The sequence below is a fragment of the Arachis hypogaea genome, chromosome 12 (assembly GCF_003086295.3).
Source record: "Arachis hypogaea cultivar Tifrunner chromosome 12, arahy.Tifrunner.gnm2.J5K5, whole genome shotgun sequence".
Classification (NCBI taxonomy): Eukaryota; Viridiplantae; Streptophyta; class Magnoliopsida; order Fabales; family Fabaceae; genus Arachis; species Arachis hypogaea.
In genome coordinates this window covers 109,554,631-109,581,901 of record NC_092047.1, presented here as the reverse complement: position 1 = coordinate 109,581,901, position 27,271 = coordinate 109,554,631, and the positions used below count along the sequence as shown (strand labels likewise).

The following is a 27,271-nucleotide window of genomic DNA, read 5'->3' as shown; positions in this document are numbered from 1 at the left end:
TCCTCACAACTTACTCCCAGCCTGGTTCATCATGCATGCAAGTCTCCTCAATGTTATTTCCATCCAAATTATTAGCCTCCAAATCCTCTTGCAAACTCGGTGCGGGATTTTCGCCGGTAATGCCACCTACCACATCAGGTTCTACTTCATTTGAATTTGGCGGCATCGGAATCAGCACTCTTTCCTTTCCTGGAGTCTCTACCCAAGTACTGTGCCATATCGCGGCCATAACATGCACAAGAATTACAAATTAAATTTAAATTTTCATGCTCCACTACATGAGTTACGTCTTCCACAATGATATGCTTGATCACCGGCAGTCCTAAATTTATTTGAACACATACTCGGGAATATCGTCCTCTCTCAGCTAACTTAGTGGCTAGGTCCACTTTGATGGGGGCTCCTATTGCGCATCATGGCCTGTTCCTGATAGCACCAGATTGGGAGCCCCGAAAACCCAAACCCATACAAGCGTAGACCCGAAGGATTGCTCACATGGCCGGAAATCTATATCCCACGGTTTTACAGTAACATAGTGCCCCTCAATCAATCACGGGCCACTAAGCATGACCTTCTCACGATCTTCACCTGCATCGAATTTTACCACAAAGTACCCAAATCCTACATCAAGCAGATCAAAACCACCTTTGATGCACCAAACCATCCGAAACTTGTGTGAAAGAGCTGTGTAACTATAATTTTTATCAAGAACCTTGATCACCAAAACTTCTCGATAAGGCTCTGCCAAACAAAGCTTGGCCTCTTCAGTGAAGTTTACACACTGAGTTTGGAGATCACCTGCTTGCCCACTACCCTCGCTATACTATCCCCAAATAGAAATCCTGTAACTACAAAAGCCTTCGATTTCTCCGGACCAATAACTTTATCTCTAAATGAGACATTTATAGACTTTGAAAAACCCTCCTTAGCACCGGATGTACCCCATTCACACTCTCCCCCTTATCTCTTCTGACGGCATGGCCGTCATCCTCCCTGTGTTTCGCCCTCAAACACTCACTCCGGTTCTCTCCTTCTCTTATTCTCCCTCAAACTTGTTCAAAAATTCCGTAGGCGCATCCAATTTTCCCATGGCAATTCGCCCGCCAGGCCATCTTCATAATCACATTCCAATGCAGCTGATGAGGCCTCGATCACAAGATAAATTTGTCTGCCTCACAAGTCATCACAATTGATCTGCACTAGTGTGTGTGAATAAATGTGAGTAGTGAATGTTTTTAAGAAACAAGGAAATATAAGTAACAATTACTTTTTACAATTTATATAGCAAAACTGATAAAATAAGAGATTATCTTAGTTTTTATCTCTTTTTAAAAATGTAATAATAAAGATAAAAAACAAAAGAAAAAGTACAGGTAGATAATGAAAATACTAAACAATATGAACAATAGATATATCGGATGTTCATTTCATTAGGTGTGCGGATGGTTATTCTAATATTAAAATTTAGGTAAGTAATTTGGAGGTGTAGTGTGTTTTTATTTTATTGGTGGTTGTTCATGTTGTTCAAAAAAATCATTAGTTACCTAACATAACTCAAAACAAAAAGACATACTGATATATCTTAGTTCAGTTTTTCAAGTACAACGAGACTTACATTAATCTAATCTTTATCATAAACTATGATAAAATTACCACTATATATAATAAAAAATATTATCACTAATTCTAAGAGGCTCACACTCTTATCAATTATCTAAGTTAATCTAAGTTTACTAATTTCTAAATACTAACCCAACTTAGATAAGGAGAATTAAAGTGCACTCCAATCTCAACACACCTTTAAAATAATCACTCAAACAAAAGTATAAAATAACATTTGCATGATCAACTCTCTTTATTTTTTGTATCTTTTAATATAAATTTAATTCGAGACAATAAAAAAGGTAATACCACACTCAAGAACAAAAAGAATAAAATCAGTAAAAACTCTGTAATTGATCTAATTTGGTTTCGATTGGTTACCTTCTTCCTTTGATGGTTCCTTTATATATAGGAGTTTGATCTCTTCTTTAATTGAGGAACCATTTTCTTATTTGTTGTAGTAGCTCTTGCACTCATCAATGTGATAATCGTTAGTTTGATTTGAAAATAATTTCCTTAATTATTTAGCTTGATGGCAATATGTAGCAGCTTTCCAAGGAAAGCTTGATTCTGATCTTCGATAATATTCTTTACATTATTACTGATTTGTACAATACATGCTTGCTAGTTTGGTTATTCAGTCATTGCTTTCTTTTTCTTGAATTTATTATTGAAGGATTGCCAATTATATAATAAAGACCAATTTATTATTGAATAAAGAAGGATCAGATATTGTATTTAGAAAACAATTTAAAAAGGGTGGAGCACAACATATTATACTAGGCCCTTGGGGCTTGTTGTTTCAAGCCATAAATGGCTTTATGTAATTTACAAACAAGAGAAGAATAAGATGATATAAAGCCTGAGATTGTTGCATCAAAACTAATTCATCTAACTCACCATTTAAAAATGCATTATTGAAATCAAATTGTCTTAAATGTCAATCCTTAGACATGGCAATAAATACAGTTCTAATTGTAGCACATGCTTAATTACAGGATTAAAAATTTGAACATAATCAATGCTGTCTTGCTGATGACATCCTTTAGCAACCAATTGAGCTTTATATTTTAGAATAGAATTATCAGGAGCTCTTTTGATTACCAAAACTCAACGGCTACCCATGAAATTGTGTTGTGTCTTGTGTGTAGCATTATTAAAAATATCAGTAGTTAATGGTAATTCAAGAGGAGATTGAGTATTGCATGTATCATTAGTAATAGATGATGACGTGTCAATAGGCAAAATAGATAACTCAGAAGAAGTATTAGAAGGTACCTGAGGAATGTGTGATATAGAAGAAAAAGTAGAACTTGATTCTGAACCAAAAATTGAAGTAGTAGGCATAGAAGTAGAAAACATACTTACATAAAGAAAAGAAGACTCATCAAACAGTATATTTCTAGCAATGTATATCTTACCATTAGCATTTAAACACTTAAATTCTTTAGATTGTGGAGCATAACCAAGAAACGAACATTTTTTTAGATCTATAGTTTAATTTAGTTGAATTATAAGGTCTAGTGTGAAAAAAACATGCACAACCAAAGGTTCTTAGCATGTTATAGCCTGCTTTAACATTATGCAATATTTTAGAAGGTAATTTCATATTCAAGACAGGAGTAGGTAACCTATTTATTAGAAAAGTAGCTGTGAAAAAGGCATCTTCCCAAAAATATTTAGGCATTCCAGCAGTAGCAAGTAAAGCAAGTCTCATTTCAATTACATGTCTGTATTTTCTCTCAATAATACCTTATTGTTGATGTGTATATGGACAAGCAAGTCTATGATTAATACCATATTGTTCTAAAAACTCTTTAACAGACTTGGATAAAAATTCTTTGGTATTATCTGACCGAATAGCTTTGATTTTACAACTAGTTTTTGTTTCCATAAGATTCTTATATTAAGTTAAAATTTGTAAGAATTGATATTTAGAATGAAGTAAATACAAGCATGTGTATCTCATGTAGGCATCAACTAGGCTTAAATAATACTTATAATCTGAAGTTCTGAACAAGAATTAATAGGTATTGGTCCCATATTATCAATAAAAATCAATTCAAGAGATGAAGAGTAAATAGTAGCAGAATCAGAAAAAAGAAGAGTGTGCATATTGGCTAAACAGCAAGATTTTCACATAAAATGAAAAGTGAAGTTGAATAATTATTGTTATTAGATTGAGTCTCACAAGAGAGATTACATGTCCAAAGAACATTTTTAACTATCTGATCAGAAAGACGGCTCAATCAAAGGTGGCAAAGTCTCAAATTAGCAGATAAACTAGAAAGAAAAGCACTAGGAGATACATGTGAAGTAGAATCTGAAATACAAAAAGGTGTAGCAAGATATGTTGTTGGACCATGATAATTGTGATCATATCTAAAGAAGCATTGCACAACAATATGTCCGATGAAAAGCATTGCACAACAATGGATAGAGTAATGCTTTTTTATTTTTGATTGGAAGCTATGAGGGGCATGATTCAGATGAAAAGCTAGGAGTATAAGGCTGTAAATACCATGAAGGGATTATGCAGAGAATGAGAAATGAATTCGCATAAGAAAGAATTGAAATCTGCAAGTATTATGAATGATACTTGTTAAAGTTAACCATAAAAAGGGTATATATACACTAACTATAGTGCTATCTCCAATTATGTTACTACTCTATTACTATAATTAATACTGTTTACATATCTCAATCAAATGTTTTATTATCATTAAGATTGTCAGATATTCTCTCAACTCAACAAGTAATGTATGCATGAAGAATGAAGAAGCTTTTAGTGATGATGAAGTATCTTAAGGTGAATTTGCTTTATATTTTCAATTTTTTATTTTTATGCCTTCTCTCATTTTGTGTGAAATTGCCAAACTTTCACATTTTTCAATTATTTGTTTTTTGATCCATATTTTTTGGGTCGGAAATAAGATTTGTTTTCTCCAGAAAGAGCTAATCCAATACAAAGAGGGGAAGGAGGAAAAAAAAAAAAAGAAAAAAGAAAGAAAGATTAAGCTTAGAAATTTTGGTAGCTAGGCACGACATTCCCCAAAATGAGAGGCTACAAGCCTACAACTAATTTAACAGGTGACGTCTACGGTGGATATTGGAGAACCGTGGCTAACGTGGCTAAGGAGTAATAGCCAATCCAAATGCAACACCTGGCAGGAATGTGTTAGAAGACCAAAGTCATTGACCCGGCTAATAAGGTAAATTTCTCTAAATGATTTATGATAAATGTTTAGGTGGAAATTCGAGTGCAATCGACTTTAGGTAAAGTTGATAATTGAGAGCCGTTAGATATAACTTCACATAAAGTCGACTGCATATGAGTCTTCACTAAATGTTTAAGATCACTAAACCAAAGTAGTTAAGAATTTGAATATACGAGTTATTGGTGATAAAGAACGTGGTTGTTTTGGAAAGGCTTACTAAGGATCTTCTGAGCGTAAACGCCGCGATAGTTTTTGGCAGAAGGTTGGTATAGCAGCAGGCGAGCAGTTGGTGACAGAGCCCGATATTAACACGCGTTGACAGAGTTACGTGATTAGAAAAGCAGAAGAGAACCTTGTCGACGGCAATTGATTACGAACACTAGCTAACACGAGTGTAGAGCGACCCGAAAGCACATTGTTGCGAAAGCTTCAAATGAGAGAATCAATGGCAAGGTTGGTTTATGAATCTCTTTTTCGTCTCTTGTCTTGGGGTCAAATTGAAAAGTATAATTTTTTGGGACCAAGTTAGCTTGCAAGTTATATTCATTATTAAATTAGAACTGTAGAGCATGGATGCTGGTCGATGGTGGCCTTGTGAATTTGTGTTAGATGTTTGCTCAATTAATTTTCTTTCACTATTTACAATATTTTGATGTTTTACTTTTATTCTTTTCTAACTACTTTACTGAAAAATAAAACTATCCATTACTACTTTATTTATATCAAATTACATCAAGAGTGCTACTACACATTCAAATATTTTTTTATTTAAGTTTATCTAAGTAGGTTCAATACTAACAAAAACTACTCTCATTGAGATAGCGTTTGTTTTGAGATACTGAGACAGAGACGAAGAGACTGAGACTTAGTATTATATTTATTAGTTCAGAAACTAGTACTAAAATTTCTGTCTCTATTTTCAAAATTTCAGTATTTCTATTTTAGTACCTCCAAAAAGTAGGAACACATGAGACTAAAATTTTTAGAAATGGAGGCTGAAACTTTAATAATATTTTATATCTAAAATACCATCATTTCAATTAATTAATTTCAATTTTACCCTTTGTACAAATTAAATTAGAGTTTCATTCTTATTTCAATTTCTGTCTCCTATTTTGCACCAAACAGAGAATAAAAAAGGAGAAGAAGAAGACGTAGCATCAGGGATGAAGAAGAAGAAGAAGTATGCGTGAATTTGAAAGAAAAAGAAGAAAAAGAAGCGCGAGGAGAGAAGAAAACGAAAAAAAAAAGGGCGTAACTCTAAATTACTTGAATAAACTTGGATGCTAAAATTACTTGGATGTGGAGAATAATACTTACGGCAAATATATAGTTTAAACTTTAAAGATTAAAAATTTATATTTAAATTTAAAAAGATAAAATTACTCCATTTAAATATTAACTTTAAATTTTTAAATATTCTTTTAAAAATAATTAAAAAGATAAAAAAATCATTTCTTGGTATTATTGTTATTTAATTGCGTTAAAAATTACAAATTTAAATTTAAAAAACTAAAATATCCTATTTAGGATTAATTCTAAAAAGACCAAAATATTTTTTAGGATTAATATTGTTTAATGGAGTTAAAATTTTAAAATTTAAATTACATTTTAAAAGTCTAAAAGTTTTTTTGTTAATTGCTCTTGTTACTATTATATTTTTATTGTATTTTCTTGCATACACTCAAATTAGCAACACAGTTAAATTATCAATCTAAATAATAGTTAAAAAACAAATTTAATATTCAATAATTCTTCATGAAAATGATATTCTTTTTATTATTTTTATTACTTGAAATAGCTAATACACTTGCTATTTAGTGTTATATTTATAGCAGGTCAAAAAAATAACACAAGATTGTTAAGAAATTATTTTAATTTTTTAATTTATTTGTGGACAATATATATATTAATTATAATCACAAATTATGCTATTTCAAATTAAATGACTTATATAGTGGTAATCTCATTTATTGTTATAAATGCTAAATTGAATAAGTTATAATTACTTTTGATTTGGAATTAAATGAGAATAAAATCAGATATTATCTTTTGGACTTTAGATAATTATCTTTTGGATTTTAGATATATTATCTTTTAGACTTTAGATATTATTTTATTTGGGCTTTAGGGTTTAATGGGTGCCATACTCAAATATAAATAGTGCCTTCAGAGTTTCGGTCCCAATATACCAAAACTGCCTTTGCTACTATTTTTCCATCAAAAGAGTTGCAATTCAGCCGCCTAAGAATATAGAAGGCTTTGGTTGAAAATATATCGGCGTGGTGGTGCTCTCTGTCTTGGGCGCGAATTTCATCGATTGTTTTTCTTGTTTGATTCTATAAGGTAAATTTCTATTATTTGTTTGATTCTGCATTTTTCTTGCATTTATTCTATCAGCTTCTTCAATTGACTTTTTCTTGTTCGTTTTGAGCTTCTATCAGCTTCTTTGACTGCATTTTCTTTCTTCATTTTGAGTTTCTATAAATAAATTTATGTTGTGCATAGTTTGTACTAAAAATATTTAAATTAGGGTTTTGAATTGAAGTCTCAGTAAACTAATTTTAACAATTGATCATTAGTAGACTATTAATTGAATTTGATTATGCTCAATTTTTAAAAACTATATTATAGCATAGTTGGATGCTTTCCTGTCCAATACTCTTGTCAACATTTATGTCAGAATTGACAATTTGTTTTGCGCACGGAAGCCGTTTGCTGAAATTTCCCAAAGGAGCACTGTTTCTTGGTCTTGTTTGATTTCAGGATATGCACAAAATGACATGCATGATGACGCTTGTATTTTATTCAAAGAGATGATTCTGCTGGTCTCATGCCAAATCACTATGCCATTATCCTTTATATTTTAAGCTCGGCATGGATATTCATGCCTTAATTTCTAAGTCTCTATTTTCTTCAGACTTAAACAAATGTGATATCTACAGCATGTTTGATTATAAGTGATTTTTTGTGATATGATTTGGAGTCTATTTGATTATGCCTTAATTTGATTATTGAGTTTTAATTTTTTTTTTATATTTTGAATTTGATTGAATTTTGGTTGTTTAATTTACTAGTTTTAAAATATGCGAAAGAAGACTGCACCAAAACGAGTAAAAAAAGAGCCAGAAAACAGCGACACCAAAGAAAAAAAAAGAAAAAATGTATCCAAAGAAACTTCAAAGGAGATGGAGTGGAGAAAGGTATTTTGTCTTTATTTTTTTATCTTTTATGCTGGATTTTTTTTCCATCTGATAAGGTCTTTGCATGCTCTGATTTTATTATGCAGAGTGCATTACTAAATATTAGTTTACACAATGAAACAAATGCCACTTTAGCTAACACATGCTGTATTTTAGTGTTTGATTATTATCTTTGAATTTTAAAAATAATAGCCACTGAATGCAGTGTTGAGTTCAAATCTTTTATTTTGCCACTTTAGCAATTAATAAAGAAGTACGAAGAAATCTGCATGTCCTTTTAGTTGAAAATCAGTTAATCATCAATTAGCTAAAAATTTTGGCAATATGTGATAAAAATGATATACAAAAATTGAAAAAAAAAAAAAGCTGATAGGGGAGTAATCCAAAAGAAGAAAAACTAATAATGGGATATAACATAATTTGCTTCTTCATTCTGCTGCATGTGTTTTATATGATTGCCATTCGTGTTGGGTTATGCTGTGCTTCAGTTATCTTTAAGTTTTATGAGTGAATGTGTCAAATCTCTAGATTATTGAAGGTTTTTCTAGCAAAAATTGAAGGCAAGTAGATTTAACTGTTACTTTAGTGGTGGCACCTTGGATATAATTATACGTTTCATGATAATGAAATTTTCATTTTGTGCTACATTCATGTTGGGTATGCACCCTGTTTCTTCCTTTAGATATATGCTTGTTAAATATTTTAGATATATGCTTGTTAAATATTTAGTATCTCATTCTGACTCTGCCTAAGGGAAGGTTCTATAAGTAAGCTCCTCTTTTCTTTAGTCTTGTTCCCATGCTTCATTTTGTCTGAACATCATTTTACTCCATTTCATGTCTAATAAATATCTTTGATTGCTGTTCAGCACTTTAGGTCCTATTTTTCGCAATTAAGAAACAGCATTCCTTTTTGTTATATATAGTCAACATGGTCTAAAAATTAAGTGTTAGTAATGGTAATTAATAAGAAACAGTGTCACTAATAGAAACTCTGATCTGCTCCTTTTTTTCTCTGTCAATGCAGTAATGGTAATTAATAAAATGAAAAAATGGGAGATTCAGTATTCTACTATTCTCATTCTATATAGCAACTACATAGTTTGATTATAATGTTATTCATATAGATGTTACATTATTGCCTTACTAAAATGTTTATTATTTTAACTAATTGCAACTTGGTAATTTGAATTGAAACTGAGCACGCTACTACTTTATATCTATAATTTGATTTGAATATGATTAGTGTTTTCATTAATGTAGTGCTATGTTGACACGAGATGCTCACCAAATTTGTTAGCAACACTTTGTTCTGATTATTTGAATGATGCGCAACGCAACGAGGTCCGAGCAATGGGTTTTGGATCCCTCTTGGGTATTCCCAAGGGAAATTTAAACCATGATTTGATTTTGGCCCTTGCAAACGCTTATAATCCCTCCAAATTTCATCTTCTCACTCCAATAGGAAAAGTAGATGTTACTTGGGATTCAGTTGCAGCTGTCTTGGGATTGCGTGCATATGGTAATAATTAAAATTTCTTTAAGATCCTTTGATTTTATTAATTAGGATTGACCGTATAAAATCAAACATGTTGTATAACATGTTTTAAGATCCTTCATTATGTTGCTATTAAATTTGATTTTTAATATCACTTGATAGGAGTATAATTATATATTGAATCACTAATGACCTGCTTGCTGAACTTTTTACATATTGAAGCTATTGAAGCAATGCTTGCATTAAAAATATCGTGCTATGCTGAGTTTGATTATACATGTTTACTGAGTTTGATTATACTCTGAGTTTGATTATACATGTTTACCAAGTTTGATTATAATCATGTTTACTCTCATTATAATCATATTTACCGAGTTTGATTATAATCATGTTGACTGAGTTTGATTATACTCTGAGTTTGATTATACATATTTACCGAGTTTGATTATAATCATGTTTACTCTCATTATTTTCTTTAAAATAGGTGACCCATTCAAGGAGGTAACTAAAGAGCATGAGCCCATGCTTTTAGAATTCAAGAAAAAAAGTCCAAATGTTTTAAGACAAATCATGGTAGAAAATCCAAGAGGGGGACCTAGATTTAGGAGAGCTTTCTTATTGTATGCATTGATAACATTTTTGTTACCAATAAATACAACAATGACTCGGGATAAAATTTTTCCATTTATAATTGATGTTGATAATCCAACAAAGTACAATTGGGTTAGATGCATTGTTGATGGCCTTACTGATGGAGTTAACAACTTTAAAGAAGGAGTAGTGTCAAGTTTGAATGGGTGCATATATATGCTTCAGGTATTTTTCATTTAAACTAATTTTTTCTTTGACTATTATCTAAAATATGTTTGATTATAATATAACTTTAATTAATTGAATTCAGATTTTATACTTTCATAAGCAAAAATATGGACCTTTTGACTTTGAGAAAGAACCACAACCGCCTTGGCTTCCTCATTGGACAAAGGAACTAATTTCTGCTCAAATAGCATTAGAAAGGAAAAGTTCATCGGTACTAACATTGTCTACTCTCTAAAATTTCATTTTCTATCCATAATGAATGAATTTTCACTAATTATGCATGTGTTATAGGGGCTGGTTAAGTCAAAAGAAGAGCAACCTGTGCCTAAACGGCAAGTTTGACCAAAGAAAAGGGTTGTGAACAAAAGTTGTAGATAGCCCTAAGAAGGATAAAAAAGAATTGAGGCAAGAAGATTCTGTAGAATCAACCAAATTGAAAAAGCAAGAAAGTGAAAAGGAATTAAAGCAAGAAGACTCTACAAAATTAAAGAGAGAAAAGAAGCAAGAAGGAGGAGCAAACACAAGTTTGTATAAAAAGTTAGTTAGTTTGGCATTCCCACCATTCTCTGTTTTGACTTTTCAGCACTCATGTATACTACATTCACTTTCGCACATGATGTTAAAAATTAATAATTACTTGCTTCCTTTGATTATACTCTGAGTTTGATTATACATATTTTTAAAGTTTGATTATACTCAGATTTAGTGTTATATTTGACTACTGAGTTTGATTATACATGTTTACTGAGTTTGATTATATTTAGATTCAGTACTATATTTCACTGCTGAGTTTGATTATATGTGTTTGTTGAGTTTGATTATGCTCAAGTTCAATGCTATATAATTAAATATTTTATCTTTAAATTAGTGAGAGTGGCTGAATTGGTGGCTGAAAAATAGTGTACAAATAGCATTTTTATTCAAATTTTTACAAGAATAAAATTGTGAGTTTAACATTCACTTTCTTCACTACATACCCAAACAAATTGGTTTGAATTAAATACCCGAGTAGAATATATATTGCCAATCCTACCAAAAGCCAAAATTTTAAACACCTTATACTAAATGACTTGCCCAATGTGTATTTTTGTTTTCATCAGAAACATTTCTATTCCTAGCCCGTGTCCTCCAAAATGTATTACATCATGAGATATTTTTGTAGAACCACAATTCCAACACTTAGCATTAAGTCATTAACATACACTCGCTGAAAAATATAAAAGCGATTCCATTAATTTTATTTAAGTTGTATTTAGTAGTACAAATAAGACACAAATACAAAGATAAAGAAACAAAAAATATAAAGAATTCCAATAAATTCCAAACATATATTTTAAATTTTTTATCTTTGTATTTGTATTGCGACTTTGTTATCAAACACATTTTTTTACGAGTATATATAAATACTAAGTATTAGAATTGTATTTATATAAAAATTTCTCGAAATGCAATTTCTGATTTTCCTATCTATTTTTGTGATCATAAAACTATGGTAATAACTATGACGATTTTATACATAACCAATTCAAATTTTTTTTCCCCTACACAATTGGAACTGCAGCATTGAGTTGTATTGATTGGATGAGATCAGAATCCGGCAAATTAAGAGGAGGCAAAGAAAAAGGACTCTCAGTTGAACTCCCTTTTCTTATTTCTTGCATTGTAAGCAAAGCCTTAACAGTGTTCCTGAAAATACCTTCCCCTGCCACAACAATGGCTTCTTTTGCTCTTTCAGCTGCTTCCTCTGCTGGGAATACTGTGTCAATTATGCTCTCACATTCCTTCACTAGGTTTGAGATTATATCAGTTGTGAAAAAGGGTTGCACCAAAACTTTCTGAATGAATGGCAAACGCAATAGTCCTCCTGTTCTCTTGTCATATTTTTTCAGAATCTTAGCCAGCCCTGCAAAATTCAACATATACATTATTCAATATTACATAATTAAAAGATAAAATGTTTTTATTAGTATTAGGTTTTTTTTTGGTGACTTTATTAGTATTAGGTTTAGTTACTCTGTTGATTTCTATAGGATCACTAAATTTTCAATTAAGTTTCTATATTTTTTTTCTTTTTAATTGGGTTCTTACACTGCTTTTAATTTTATAATTAGGTCCTTTTCATATAAAAAATATTGAAATTAACAGAATATTTTTTTTAAAATACATGCGATCAAAGATCTAGTAAAGTTTTTAATTATGAATACCTTCAATGTGCAAAGAAATATTCAATTAACTCTAATATTTTTTATACTAGAAAATACCTAATTATAAAATTAAAAATAGTGCAGGGACTCAATTGAAAAGAAAAAAGTATAAAAATTTAATTAAAAATTTAATTAAAAATTTGATGAAACTGTAAAGACCAACAGAATAATTAAACATTATTATTATTATTATTATTATTATTATTATTATTATTATTATTATTATTATTATTATTGAATTTTGAATTCATATACTATTTATTCACTATTTGACGAAATCTGTATCACATTATAAGTAAAAAAATTTCTTGTGTGCTCTAAGAACAAATGAATATTTTTGTTTTGTGTTATATATTTTGTCAGTTTGATGTTAGTTTTTATTTTAAAATTTAGGATTTAGTGTTTAAAATTTAAGATTTATGATTTTGTTTTATTAATACTTTTAAATTTAAATTTAAAGTAATAGTGAATTTATACTGCTAACATAGAAGATAATTAATTGATTAGAATAAAAACACTTACTTACAATCAGAACATATAAAAATTTCTCATATAAATGAGTTTAGCGATAGACTTACATATTTAATAAAAAATAATATATAAAACCTTAACAAAATTTTATTCTAATATGGGGTTAAAGATAGTAAGATAATGAGCTCTATATATATATGTCTGAAACAATTTTTCAAATAATAAAAAAAAAAAGAAAAGAAAGAACCTGTGTAATTGATGTTGCTGTAGTTTACCAAGAGAACCATTTCACCATGGAAATCAACAATTGCTTTTCTGATTTTTTCCATCTCCTCCTTGTAATTCTCTTCTGAAGGGTGAATGCCATTTGGTCCCCATAAATCAACCACTCTCTTTATCTTCTGTTTTAAGTTCTGCAACCAACATCTAGTTAGTTATAAAGTTTTCATACACAATTTTACTATCTTCTTCTCAATTAAATGGTAGCATGATTTTTCATGAGGATCATAGAGACAATATCTTTTAGAAATAGATTATCTCAAATGAAATATCAGTTCATGCTATTGCTGAGGTCCGATGATCAAGTAGATTTTTCAATTGAGCATATTTATCATCATAGCATGCAAATCATTGATTAGAAAAGATGTTGAGTTACACACTATACTACTAAAAAGGTCTAGTATAATAATATCATCTAAAAAATAGTGTATTAAAAAAATAAATTAATACATAGAAATAAACACTTTTTTTTCTTTCTCCAACCTAAATTACAAAACTTATTATTAGAAATTCAACTAATTCGATCGGGTTTAGTTAAAGTCTTATTAAAGAATATGGGTTCGCAAACCTCCAAAGAGTTTTGCCCGATCAATAGATTGTTGAATACAAAAAGCGAGATTCGAATTTAAAACACTTGCTTAAATAAACAGACTAGTGAACTAATTAATAGACCAAACAAATTTGGTTTTGTCAATTTTTTTTGTTTGGTATATGTTTTGTCAAAATTTTTATTTTTATTGTTTTTCCATCCCAGGTAAGAAGAGATCAGCACAGCATGGGCCATGGAAAACAGATAGAAAGTAAGCTCCAGATTGTACTTAAAATGGGCCCAAGAAATAGAGAAGCTTCCATTGAATGATTGAAAAATTTAAAGTGCATATGTTCAAACTTCAAATCCTTGGACAAACCTTTGTGGACCACTTGGTTTTGGTTTCCCTTTTTATATGTCCAAAATCAGTTGAAGATTGAAGATTTCATCAAATTTCTTAGTCAACCAAAAGCTTAGAACCCAAAAACATAATTAAAAATAAAACTCAACAAAACGTGGTTTATGATCTTCCACATGAAAAAAAGAAAAATACAAAACACCTCCACAATACGACAAAAAACAAAAAACCCCCTCCACAATAGAAATTAAAATACTGATAGCCTAATACCAAAAATATACTAGTAGGATATATGAGATTTTGTGTTAATAATAAGATACCCAAAAAAATACCAAAAAAAAAAAAAAAAGATACCCAAAATTGAAGTATATCAATATTTTTTTTTAATATACTACTAATATTTGGTATTTATTTTTTGTATGTTAACTAAGGTGTCATGCAGTTCTTATACTATAGTCAAAAGTCAGCTAAGTAAGACTTTTGGTAAATTCATATTTTTTAAGTAATAATGATATTTCTATTAAAGTTTTCACTGAATTAATCATATAAGTTCATAATAACATATGAAAAAGAAAAAATATTCACGTACGCCTTAGTTGGCCCACACACCACCGCCAACTTTTAATAAAAAAAAGTTCAACAAGGATGTTATTAGTACAACATTTTCAGTTTTTAGAAATTAGATAACCATTGAAAAATAACGAATATTCCTAGCATAAACGATGCAATTTATGAAGCAACTCAAGTAGGAATCAATTCCTTCCTAGTAACATTCACCCGTTTCAAGTTCAAATTTAACAACGGAGAAACCACTTCATATTAAATGATAAATATATACTATTGTTGTAGCAGTTTACAATGTGCTAATGCCACTACATAAAAAGAAAATTCATAATTGTTTTTATAATTACTATATCTCAAGTCAAAATGATCTCAATTATAAGTTTCTGAGATTTTAAGTGACAAAGATTTAGTGAAGCAGAACTTAAGTAGTTTAAATCAGGATCAAATATTTGTCTGGTACGACACGTCAGTTAAAGATTCTTATTTTCCGACAGTATGTAATCGCTGTTTTTTTTATTATTATCGTGTGTTTGTATCTAATAGTTTAAACTATAATTTTATAATAATTTAATAGAATATACGAAAAATTAATATATATACTCCTTGGTTTCTGAAAATTAAAAATTGTTATATTACTATTTTTTTTAGCATGAAGAAACCTTAATGAAATCAAATTCTTTTAATATTGGCCATTTTTTTCAAAGTGAAGAAACTATGATGAAATATGAAATTATGAACATTATTATTACCTCATGGCGAATAACAAACTCTTCTTCTTGCTCCATGAAGAAGCCATTGAACTTGTCAATCTCAATGTCCAACAAGTACACGAAATCAGACTCAGCCTTGCCATACTCCAAAGACTCATTTCGGCGCGTTGGCGCGGCCGAAATGAGCTTCACAAGCTTCTTCAGTTCCTTGTACGACAAGAACTTGTCCCTCCATTCGGGGAGGGAATCTTGAATCTGTTGCTTCAACCTCTTACCAAACTTCATAACTCAAATTGCAAAATTTTAACAAGAGAAAAAAAAAAGAAAATAAAAAATGTAAACCTAATAAGAAGAAGATGATGATCAAATTAAAAATGGGTTGGTATGGTGATGTAAGAAGATATGAGAGAAAGGGTGTAAGGGGGGTTTATATTAGTGAAGGTTTGCTAGAATATTAGAGGCATATGCTTAGCGTGATGAAGTGGCGGTTAGAAAAGGGTATAAAAGGGGTCGTTGGAGAAGCATGGGAATTCTTTGGAGGCATATTCGGTTACTATAATATTAATATTACACGGTCATACTTAGGACTAAGACTTTGAAAATTATAAAAATTTTGGTGCTGTGGTGCTGTGGTAGTGTGGTTGTGGTAACACACTATGTGGTTCAGTTTTGTTAAAATATGGGTTTTGGTTTACGTTTGGGTCAAGTTTTACTTTAATTAAACACTTAATTCAATTCTTATTTATTTTTTTTAAGGTTAAGGTAATTTATTTCTATTTTATTATATAAAAATTAAATTTTTGTATTTAATGATGATATTGACATGGCATGTTTTGGAGAGTCTTTTTCAATTTAATTATTTTAACGCATTCAATATAATTTATTATAATGACTTACTTATATCAGCTAGTTGATTTTATTAGATATTTAAATATCATATAATTTATTATGATTTATATCAATTTGATTTGGTAGTATTTTCTAATGTGTTTTATTAAAAGTTTTATTAGTATTTTTTAATTTATTAAACCAAATTTATTATGTGTATTAATTAATTTGATTAATTTATGTATTAAAATAACAAATCTATGAATAAAATAGACAAGTGAGATATTTTCAACTAATAATTAAATCAAATTAAATAATATATATTGAGTTAAATTAAAATAATATAAATTAAGGATTAAATTAAAATAAAATGATTTTTTACTTATTCAAATTGAATACAATAAAATATAAATTAATTTTTTTAGATAATCATGGTCTTCTGATCTACTATATATAGATGGCCATACAAAATTATAAGAATCATCATTTTTATCGTTCTTGCTATTTCAACTCTTTTTTTTCTTCTTTTTTTTTCTTTATGTATAATTTATTTTATGTATAAATGTAAGCAAAATGAGAAGACATGGATGAGTGTTTCATTGATTGTTTGTTTGACAAATATTATTGTTCGAAAATATCTTAATTTAGACATTCTACTGAGTGTATTTTTTTATAGTATTAGATCGAAGAATATTTGTTAAAATGAATATACCCATAATGAATTTTTTTTCGATTGTTAAATTTTTATGTCAGTCATGTGAATTCTTTGAAGGCACAAGATAATAAAATAAGTTGACTTTAATATCATTAGAAGCTAAATTTAATTGTTTAAGTAATCACCTCTAATTATTTTAATAAAATAATTTTGTAATAATAATGTGATTTACATTTTAATTTCTCAAGTAAATTCATTTCAAAATGTACAAATTATACTCAATTACACAAAAATTTTAAAGGTAATAGAATTTCACAACAAAATTAACATTCATTAAGAAAATAAATTTATTTATGCCTCTTTCCTAATTATTACTAATAACAAGACTTGGGAAAAAATAGGGTAAAGTATACTTTTTGTCCCTGAAGTTTGACAAAAATTTTAAAAATACCCCTAAGTTTTATTTTGTTTCAATTTTGTTCCAAAAATTTTCGATTTGCATCAAATATACCCTCGACGGCTAAATTTTCAAAAAATTTAAGACCAATCTAACAATAATGCATGAAAATTATGCTTGATTTGCTTGTGTTGATGGCTGTTCTTATGAAATTGTTGTTGAATTTGTCTTAAAGTTTTTGAAAAATTAGCCGTCAGGGGTATATTTGATGCAAATCGAAAACTTTTGGGACAAAATTGAAACAAAATAAAATTTAGGGGTATTTTTGAAACTTTTGTCAAACTTCAGGAACAAAAAGTATACTTTACCCGAAAAAAATATTAACGTCATCATTCTTATTAATTAAACCATAATATTAGGTAGTTGATAGTTTCATAAACGGAAATTATTAAGTAATAACGTAAAATTAACAACGAACAAGTAATAAGGATTCATAAAAAAATCTATTATATATTATAAATTTTATGATTAAAATATGTCACATATCATATTCTCATTAATCTTATCTATTCTATTCATTATCTATTCTATTATATAAAAATCAAGTTTCTGCACTTAATAATGGAGCTGACGAATCTTATCTATTTTATTTATTATCTATTCTATTATATAAAAATCAGGTTTCTGCACTTAATAATGGAGCTGACATAGCATGCTTCTAAAAATGTTTAGCGATTTATTTCTTTTAACTCATTAAATACAATTTATTACGATAAATTAACTATATCAACTAATTGATTTGATCGGATATTTAAATATCACATAATTTATTATAATTTATATCAATTTGATTTTTGGTCGTATTTTTTAATTTATTTCTTTTAATGTTCTGTTAGTATTTTTTAATTTATTTTTTTAATTTATTAAACCAAATTAATTATACTAATTATCTGTATTAATTAATTGTTATTATTGGAGAGTAACTAATGTTTATGATATTTTAAAATTGAGAAAATAAAAAATAAAAAATATTAATATTCTAAATTTTTGAAGTATAAATCTTGAAGTAAATAGATATGATTATAATTAATAATCATAAAAAATCATTATTTTATTTTAATTTTTTAGAACACGTTTGTCTTACTTAAATTTTATTTTTTTTATTGATTGCTATTTTTTGTACACTACTTAATTGTCATTAATTTATATCAATTAAAATTTATAACTTAAAAAAAATAGATACGTGTTTAAAAAATATAAAAAATATATTTTTTTCTTTTAGTAAAACATTTATGTCGCTTTAGCTTTTTATGTCTTATATTTTTAGTATAATTAAAAATTTTACAGATACAACAAACTAATTGTTATATTATTAAATATATTATTAGAGGTAAATTATTAAATGTAAATTAGTAAAGAATATATAATACTTAGTTAATTATCATAATCACATTTAAAGGTATCTAAGTTATTTTTATATAATAAAAGTGATATGTTTCAAAAAAATTTGTATATAGTTTACTAATAAATATATGAGATATTTACCATAATTTTTATTTTTAATGAAAAATATAATTGTATTAAAGTGATGCACTTTGTAAAATCCGGTCAAACCGTAATTAATTAAATAATAAATTAAATAGGAGCGAATATGGTTAGAAAATTTAGCCATCGCAATTTGATAATTTAAATATGATATTTGGACTCAGTGAATTTTTCTGGGTCGGAAAACATAGTTTTTTTGCGTAAAAACGCGCACTGAAATTTTGACCGGCAGTACCGACTGAGATCTGTCTGGTACTGCAGCTGAGAAAATTGATTATAAGTAAATAAGGTTAAGAAGTTAGGATTTATAATTAGGAAAGGTAGAAATATTTAAAATATAATTTAAAACTCTAATTTTAAAGGTTTCGGCCCAAAGTTGGGCCAACGGACTAAAACAAGTGAACCGGGCCCAAGTGAGCCCAAGACCCAACATATATAAACATTAGTTTTGAGCATTTCAACTCATTTGCCCTAAAAAAAGGGTGTGGGGCGCATAGAGAGAAGAGAGAAAGAAAACCTAGCTTTCCAAACTTCAAATCACCATAACTTTCTCTCCGAAACTCCGATTGACAAGCCGTTTGCGGCTACGCGTCACTCTTCTCATCTTCTACAATTCTATCTAAGTTTTGTGGTGAGTATTTTACTGTTCTCTGCCCAATTTTCGTTTTTCCCTTAAATTTGAGTTTAGTTATGGGTGTTGATTAATTTTATGATTTTGGTTGTTTAGGAGTGCTCTAGTATAAGCCATGGGTGATATTCATCACAAAGTTCAATGGGTTAAGGTAAGAAACCCTCCAACCCTTGTAATTTATCATTTTCATGAACCCTATGTTTATTGTAAGTGTGAAATTGGTTATGTTAGAGTATTGGTTGATTTTGGTGCACAATTGGGAGGTTAGTTTTGCTTGTGGAGCTTTGGTGAAGCTTGGAGCTAAGGTTGGTGGAGACTTCTAAAGAAGAGGCTCAATTGGTTTGGCTCCAAGAGATACGGTTTAAGTTTCATTTAAGTACCGTATGGTGTGATGAGAATTCCTAGGCTAGATGCCCCTAGGAATAAGTTTGGATTGTGTAAATAGTTGGTACTAATATCTATAGTTGATGTGTAATGTAAATTAATGATTGGGTTAAAAATTGTGTGAATTTGTATGTTTGGTGTGTTAAGAATTTGATGAATTGGAAAATGAATATTGATTTGTGGAATATGCAATTAAATTGTGAATTTGAGCTGGAGGCCGTGAATCTTAGGCGGCTGGAAAGAGGTAAGGAAGGTAAGTGATGTGTGTATTGTGTGATGTCATATGAGATTGAATAGATATTGACTGTTGAGTGTGTGAATAAATGGGAGTAGTGTGGAATAATAAGAAATTAGGAATTTAGGAGTTGAAGGTGACGAAATTGAATTGAATTGTGTAGATGAGGTAGCTTTGGTTTTGGTTGAGTGTAATTATGTAAATGTGGTTGGGTTGTGATCATTTGGATGGGTGAAAATGAATTTCGCTTGTAAACATTGGAAAAATTGGTAATTTTTGTTTTTGGGTAAAAACTGATTTTTGACCAATTTCGACGGTCTGTAACTCGGTCCTCGAAGTTAAGAATTCTTCAAAATCTAATTTTTATGAAATTTTATTCAACGATCTTTCCAACTGTTTAGAAATGGTTGAAAAAGGAATTTTATAGAAGAAGTTATGTGTGGCGGAAGTTTGAGGTTAAAAATGAAATTTTGCAGCTTTTTCAGACTTAGTAAAATTTTTAAGAAAACGTACTCCGATGCGCACGCGTCACTCACGATTTTTACTCTCTCATGCGTGCGCCTGGCCGACGCATACGCGTCGCTGTATTGATGCAAGTGCCCAGTGGAAAATCCAGCGAGTTGCGCTGGTACTGTGCTGGTTTTGTGCGAGGAGTAGAAAACGCACCCACGCGTACGCGTGACTGACGCGCACGCGTCACGCTACCTTTCTGCTTCCCATGCGTGCGCATGGACGACGCTCACGCGTCACTTCCTTTTTTTGCTTTCCATGCGTGCGCGTGGGCGACGCGCACGCGTGACCCTGTTTTCAGCAAAAGTTGATTTTTTGAGTTTTTAAAGCCGAATTTCAGACTTCTAAGCCTCCATTTTCATCCTTTAAGTCCTAAATTTTTATAGTATGCCTAATAATGAAAAGAAGCTAGGACATGTGGTGACTTGTGGATGAAGTAAAGTAAGAATCAATGATAAATGATGAGTAATAATGATTGTATGAGTTGCTGAGGATGATGGTGAAAGTGTTGTGTATAGTATGGGTCGGATGGCTTTGATAAAAATTGAATTATGGCTGAGTATATATATATGTATATGATTAATGATTAAATGTGGTAAATGAATAATGATGAAAAATGTTGAATGTGATGTGTGACCCTGGGTAGTAGGCAGTGGTATTGTCCACTTGCTCCGGGATGTGGTGAGATATACCTGTCTGAGTAGATGCAGTGGCATTGATTCCACTTGCTCCAAGTTTGGTTTGCAACTCTTGGGGTAGATGCAGTGGTTAGCCCCCACTTGCTCCCAGTCGAGGTTCGTTGATTTGAGATTTGTGAAACTATCTGAGTTTCGGATTTCCTTGGGTAGATGCAGTGGGTCGGCTCCACTTGCTTCAGGTTGAGATCCAAGATTCTATTGACCCTGCGTTGTAAGATGTAGCTGGACACTTATACCTTTCCGGATGAGCTCTCCCCCATGGATATTTTATTTTTTATTATGGTTTTGAGTTTGGGGATACACGCTCGCATGGACTGTCCAATGGTTAGCTACCAGGACATATCGGGTTGGCTTTGTAATTGACAAATGATATCATCAGTCATAGGGCAGGCATTCATCATTTGCATATGTTTGACTTGTTTGGGTTTGCCTATTTTTTTTTGGATTGCTAAATTGTACATATATACTATGCTACCTGATTAAATGCTACTTGCTTTACTTGTACCTTAATTGTGTATTACTTGTCTGTATTGCTTGTGTTTGTACAACTGAGAGGTCCCTCATGCTGGTGTCGGTTGACACTGAGGGCTGTTCTTGTTGAGATGGAGTAATGATGTGATTAATTTAAAATGATGATTTTTGAATGAGGTAATTTGAGCTCCCTGGGTAGACGCAGTGAAGTGATTTCACTTGCTCCATGTGAGGATATGAATTATTGATATAAAATGGCTGAGATAGAATAGATGGTGACGGTTTTGTTCATGACTCTGATTCTGATTTGTTGGAGAGTTAGAGAGGTGAGAAGCATGAGAAAGAGGAATTAGATTTAGCATTTCCTTATGACAGTCGCCTATTTATGGATTAGCGAGAACATAGGATGAATATTTGGTGAAAGGAAGTTTAGGATGTTTAGCGAGTTTTTATTACAATGCATTGTATTTATTTGGCACTTTTATCGTATTGGGAACCCATGGGTCAGGGGTCCTCATTCCGTATATATCTTTTGTTTTTCAGATATAGGTCCAGGTGCTCAGAAGTGAGCTGTGGTTCATCTGAGAGATGGCGAAGATCTTTATATTCTCCACTTTATATTTTGCTTAGAATCTCTCCACCCTTATTTTTAAAATACCTATATTATGTATTGAACTCTTTTGAACTTGCTTATAGAGGTTTTTATGTTTCTTTTGGGAGAGATTAGGAGATACTGTTGTCAACTACTGTTATACTATACCCTAGCCGGCCTAAACTTCGAGGGGTCGTGACTAGTGGCTTATTACTTATATTATATGTCTATATACTATCCTTCTCTTATTCTCTTTAATGCCTTTATCAGTATATCGCTTTCGACTTCACGCTTATCTTTTAGTTGTCAATATGTGAGTGCTACAAATTCGCGATTTTATTTTTACTCTTTTCAGCCTTCTCGATTAATACTCCTTCCAATTATACCTATAAACTATGTATTAAAAGTCCACCTTGAGAGTCGTACCACCTTATTATCATTGACTTATGACTCGAGTATAAGGATTTGAATATTAGGGTGTTACACACTTTAAAGGTGTATAAATGAATTTTTTATTAAAAAAAATGTAAGATAGCAAATGCTATTTTGTTTTAATTTTATCCTTAACATTTAGTTTTAATTTTACCTTTAGAGTTTCAATATGTTTTAATTATATTATTTGATTTGACCAAGATAAATATTAAATTATTTAATAAATAATAAATAAAAAATAAAATAAATAAATTTAATTTGAATTATTCTCTTATTATTTTATATATATATATATATATATATATATATATATATATATATATATATATATATATATATATATATATATATATATATGAATCAGAATGTGCTTTTATATATTTTAATTAATAGTTCTTAAATGAGTTACTATTTTATTTACTAATATTTTAAATTTTCTTTAATATTTTCATAGAAATTGATTAATAGATTTTTCTTCATAATATTTTTCTTGAAATTTTTTAATAAAATATATCTTAATTTTTATCTTTTATCTTTTATATAATTCATTGATTATACTAAATTTTTTTACAATGTGTTTTTATCAACTACATATATTATCTTTTCTGTCTTCTTTTATCTTTTTTTTTTAAATTATTTTGTTATCTTATTTTTAATTATTTATTTTACTTTTCATATATATATATATATATATTGTATTTAACTTCATCTTAGTCTCAATTTCATAGTTAACTTTCAATTATAGAAAATTAAATAATTTCTTTCAAAACATGTTTAAATATATTATCTATTATATACAATCATTAGAATAAACAAACAAATATAAACTAAATATATAATTTAATTTTAATTTAACCTAAAAACTAAATGAATTATCAAAAAAAAAAGCAACCAATTGTATTTTTAATTTCTCTATATAATTTTATTTAAAGATAATAATCTCTCTATAACCACTAACATCGCCAATAAAAAAAATTATAAGTCTCTATAAAATAAAAAATATATAAGATAAATAACATATATGTAATTTCAAAGTTATTAATCACAGACTACGGACAAATTTCTAAAAAGAAAAACTTATGGATCAACATGCAATATTGGTTATAATATGTGATATTAGTTATTGTTATACATATGAAAAATGTGACTTATTTAGTGTTTATCTATTTATCTTCTATTAATATTGCTATAATAAGAATACATACATGTGACTTTATAAGAATGATATAACCTAGACTTTGATTATCTAAAAATTTACTGGGTAACTGGAATAGCTCCACGTCATAAACCAATGAATGCTAGCAATACGGATGATCACAAAAATAGTCGAAATGGGTATTTGTAGGGATTACTCGTGTTTTGGAGCTAGATGGAGACCCATGAAATCTTCGTGACCCACCACGCGAAAAATAGATAGGAACACAGACATAAGTACCCGTTCATAAGACCCATTAAATCCACGTGAATATAAAATAACTAATTTATCCTAATTTATATATACACAAATCCAGTTTTTGAATTTAGTAACCCTAATTCCCATCTCCAATTCGAATCCTTCCTTTTTCTTTCAGACTCATTTTTAGCCTCGATTCTCTCTCTCTCTCTCTAACTCACTTTCTATGCCTCTCAAGTCTGTCACTACGTCGCTCAGTATCGTCCCAAAAAATTATGTTATGTTATTATGTTAGAATACGTTTTTATGTTTTTTCATTTTGAAATGTTATTTTTTATAATGAATACGTTATGAATTGTGCTGAATTATATTGAATTGATTATTGTGTGATTATTATATTATGCTTTTTTGTACTTATTTTCAAAATTTTTCAAAGAATATTCGTAGATATATGAGGAGATTTGCATTCCCTAAGAAGATAATTAAATAGGGACTTGCAAAGATGGAAAAGAGACGAGTGCATTTTTTTTAAAACGAGAGTGAGAGATGGGAAGGGGCTTGCCATGCTTTTCTGAGCACTCATTACCATACCTAACTAGCAACGGAGATCTAATCTTAGCCGATTTTAAAGGAGACACATGGACTTTATCTGCATTGAGCCTTTAAGGTAATGAAACTAAGTCGGATTTGGGACCCTAACAATGGACCTGGGTTGATCTTGCTTGCATTGGGGTCTTACTAGATCCAAGTATATCTTGGATTAATATTTTGATTAATTGTTATATCAAATACTATACTATTTAATATTATAACACTTAGTATATATAAAAGTTAGATATATTTATAAGATATTTTTTAATTCAAATTTAAAAAAATTAATTATCTTCTTATTAATTTTAAATATTATTTACTAATATAATAAAAAAGTGAAAATAACAATAATGGCTCACATAATTAAATAGATAATCCTAATATATACATCACACTACATATATCAAGCATATAGTAAAAAATACCTACTTACTTATTAGTAGTAATGAAAAATATGTAAATAGTATAAATAATTAATATTATAATAGTAAAAATACCTACTTACTTATTAGTAGTGAAAAATATGTAAATAGTATAAATTGATAATTTTTTTAGTATAAAAATAATAATAAAGATTATTAATTAATTTAATTACATAATTAAAAAATTATGAATACTTTTTTAAATAATAATAAAAATGAGATCACTATTTTTACATATTACAAAGTTTATAAAAAAAATTTGGACAATAAATCAATCTTCAATAGATTATACATTAGTCTTGTCAAAAAAATAAATAATTAATACATTAGATATTATTATTTATGTATTATCGATTATTAAATTTATAATTAATTTTTAACCTAATTTTTGGTAACTAAAATTTAAAGTATTAAAATTATTAAATGTTGAATATTTTGCACCTAACCAATTTTAATTTTGTTATTGAAATTAAAAAAAGAGTTGTTAATCAATTCTAAATTTAAATTTAAAATTGAGTAAGAAAATAACAAATATTTTAAATTTTATCTCACTAATCAAAATTAATTTCAAGATAAAAAATTATTTTAAATATTATATTGTAGAATAATATGGTCACTTGCTATTCTTTAACGACAAATATTGTCAAATAAAATATTGTAAGAAATTAGAAGAAAATGTATTTATCAGTTTAGAAAATACTAATTTATTTTTCACATCATATATTGAATAACAAAGTTGTTATTGGTTTCTCTTCACACTAACTAATATTTAACGATAGTATTTCGGTACACCATGTTACCAATAAATATTAATCAATCTAATAAATTTTGTAATGATATAAGTCTATAAGTTTGAACATTTAAAAATAATGTCATAAAATGTGAAGTTTTAACAAGTAATAATGTTGATGATATTTTTTTAGTTTTTCACAGGCCAAGGACTAATTCGCTGGTACTGAGCTCCATTTAAGGGTTTGCCGCTGGCCAATGAGTTGTTGCATGCACAAGGCGGGATTCGAACTCCCGACACTTAAGCAGTTTAGTGAGCTAACCACTAGACCAACCCAACTTGGTTATAATGTTGATGATATTGTTTTGACTTTAAGAATGAATAAGATACCAACAAATAAATTTGTCTCAGGTAAATTTCAATAAAGGCAAAAGTCCATATATATTGCTATTAATAATGAGAAATTAATCTATTTTAAAGACAAATACAATTTTTTCTACGAATTTCTTACTTGGCGTCGAGGATTAATCTACCACGTATTGATGGTCTATTTATTAAGGGCCTGCCGCTAACTAATGAATTGTTATACACACAAGGCAAAATTCAAATTTTAAATACTTGTTTAAACGGACAAATGAGATAACCATTTAACCATCCAAATTAGTTAAGACAAATATTAATTATTTTTAATATTCTTAAATTGTAAAATATTTATAATAATAATTACATAATTTTTTTGTTTAATTTTTTAATAAAAAACTTTACATAATTTTATATATTATTCCGTGCTTTCCGTGCAAGGTACGGGAACATACACTAGTTCTTAACTAAAAATAGAAACATTTCACCTCTTGACAAAAATATTTTAAAATAATATAATTAATCTATTAAAAAATTTTGTTAAATAATAATAGAAGTTAATTTTGTAGAAGTTTTATTTGTAATTTGTGAGACTTTAAACTATTACTAAAAGTGATATTATAAGAAGAAAAAGTAATTATAATATGAAAACTTAAAAAAAAAGGAAAAATAATGTCGGACAAAAAATGAAAAAAAGAGAATAGTGATGTTGTTGGTGTAGTTGTTGGTGTTAATAGTGATAAAGAAAATAATGATGATAACAATATATGATTGCATAATTGAAATAGTAGAGATAAAAATTATAACAATAATAATAAAAAAAATGATAATGGTGATTGTTCATACCCTGACCCAACGATAAGGTTCAAGTACAAATAAAAGGCCCAATCTGAAGGGTTGAGCCTCACCCAGCACCGACCTTCCTCCTGGGAAGTCGGTTCTT

At 28.9% G+C, this 27,271-nt stretch overlaps 1 protein-coding gene across 1 annotated transcript; it reads right to left on the bottom strand.

The window, feature by feature from the left end:
• Nucleotides 1–11,552: 11,552 nt before the first annotated feature.
• LOC112729406 (SPX domain-containing protein 3) lies at nt 11,553–15,907 on the bottom strand. The gene is made up of 3 exons (XM_025779622.3): nt 15,494–15,907; nt 13,262–13,427; nt 11,553–12,242 (listed from the first exon to the last, which is right to left on the bottom strand). Exons 1-3 carry the CDS (start codon nt 15,737–15,739, stop codon nt 11,881–11,883), a joined length of 774 nt encoding a protein of 257 aa, XP_025635407.1. The 5' UTR covers nt 15,740–15,907; the 3' UTR covers nt 11,553–11,880.
• Nucleotides 15,908–27,271: the final 11,364 nt, after the last annotated feature.

Excerpts from the sequence above, each read along its gene's own strand:
- LOC112729406 (XM_025779622.3), bottom strand. The coding sequence starts at position 15,739 with ATGAAGTTTGGTAAGAGGTTGAAGCAACAGATTCAAGATTCCCTCCCC. Across the intron at positions 13,428-15,493 it reads AGTTTGTTATTCGCCATGAG|AACTTAAAACAGAAGATAAA; the intron begins GTAATAATAATG and ends TGTTGGTTGCAG. Across the intron at positions 12,243-13,261 it reads CAGCAACATCAATTACACAG|GGCTGGCTAAGATTCTGAAA; the intron begins GTTCTTTCTTTT and ends TGAATTTTGCAG.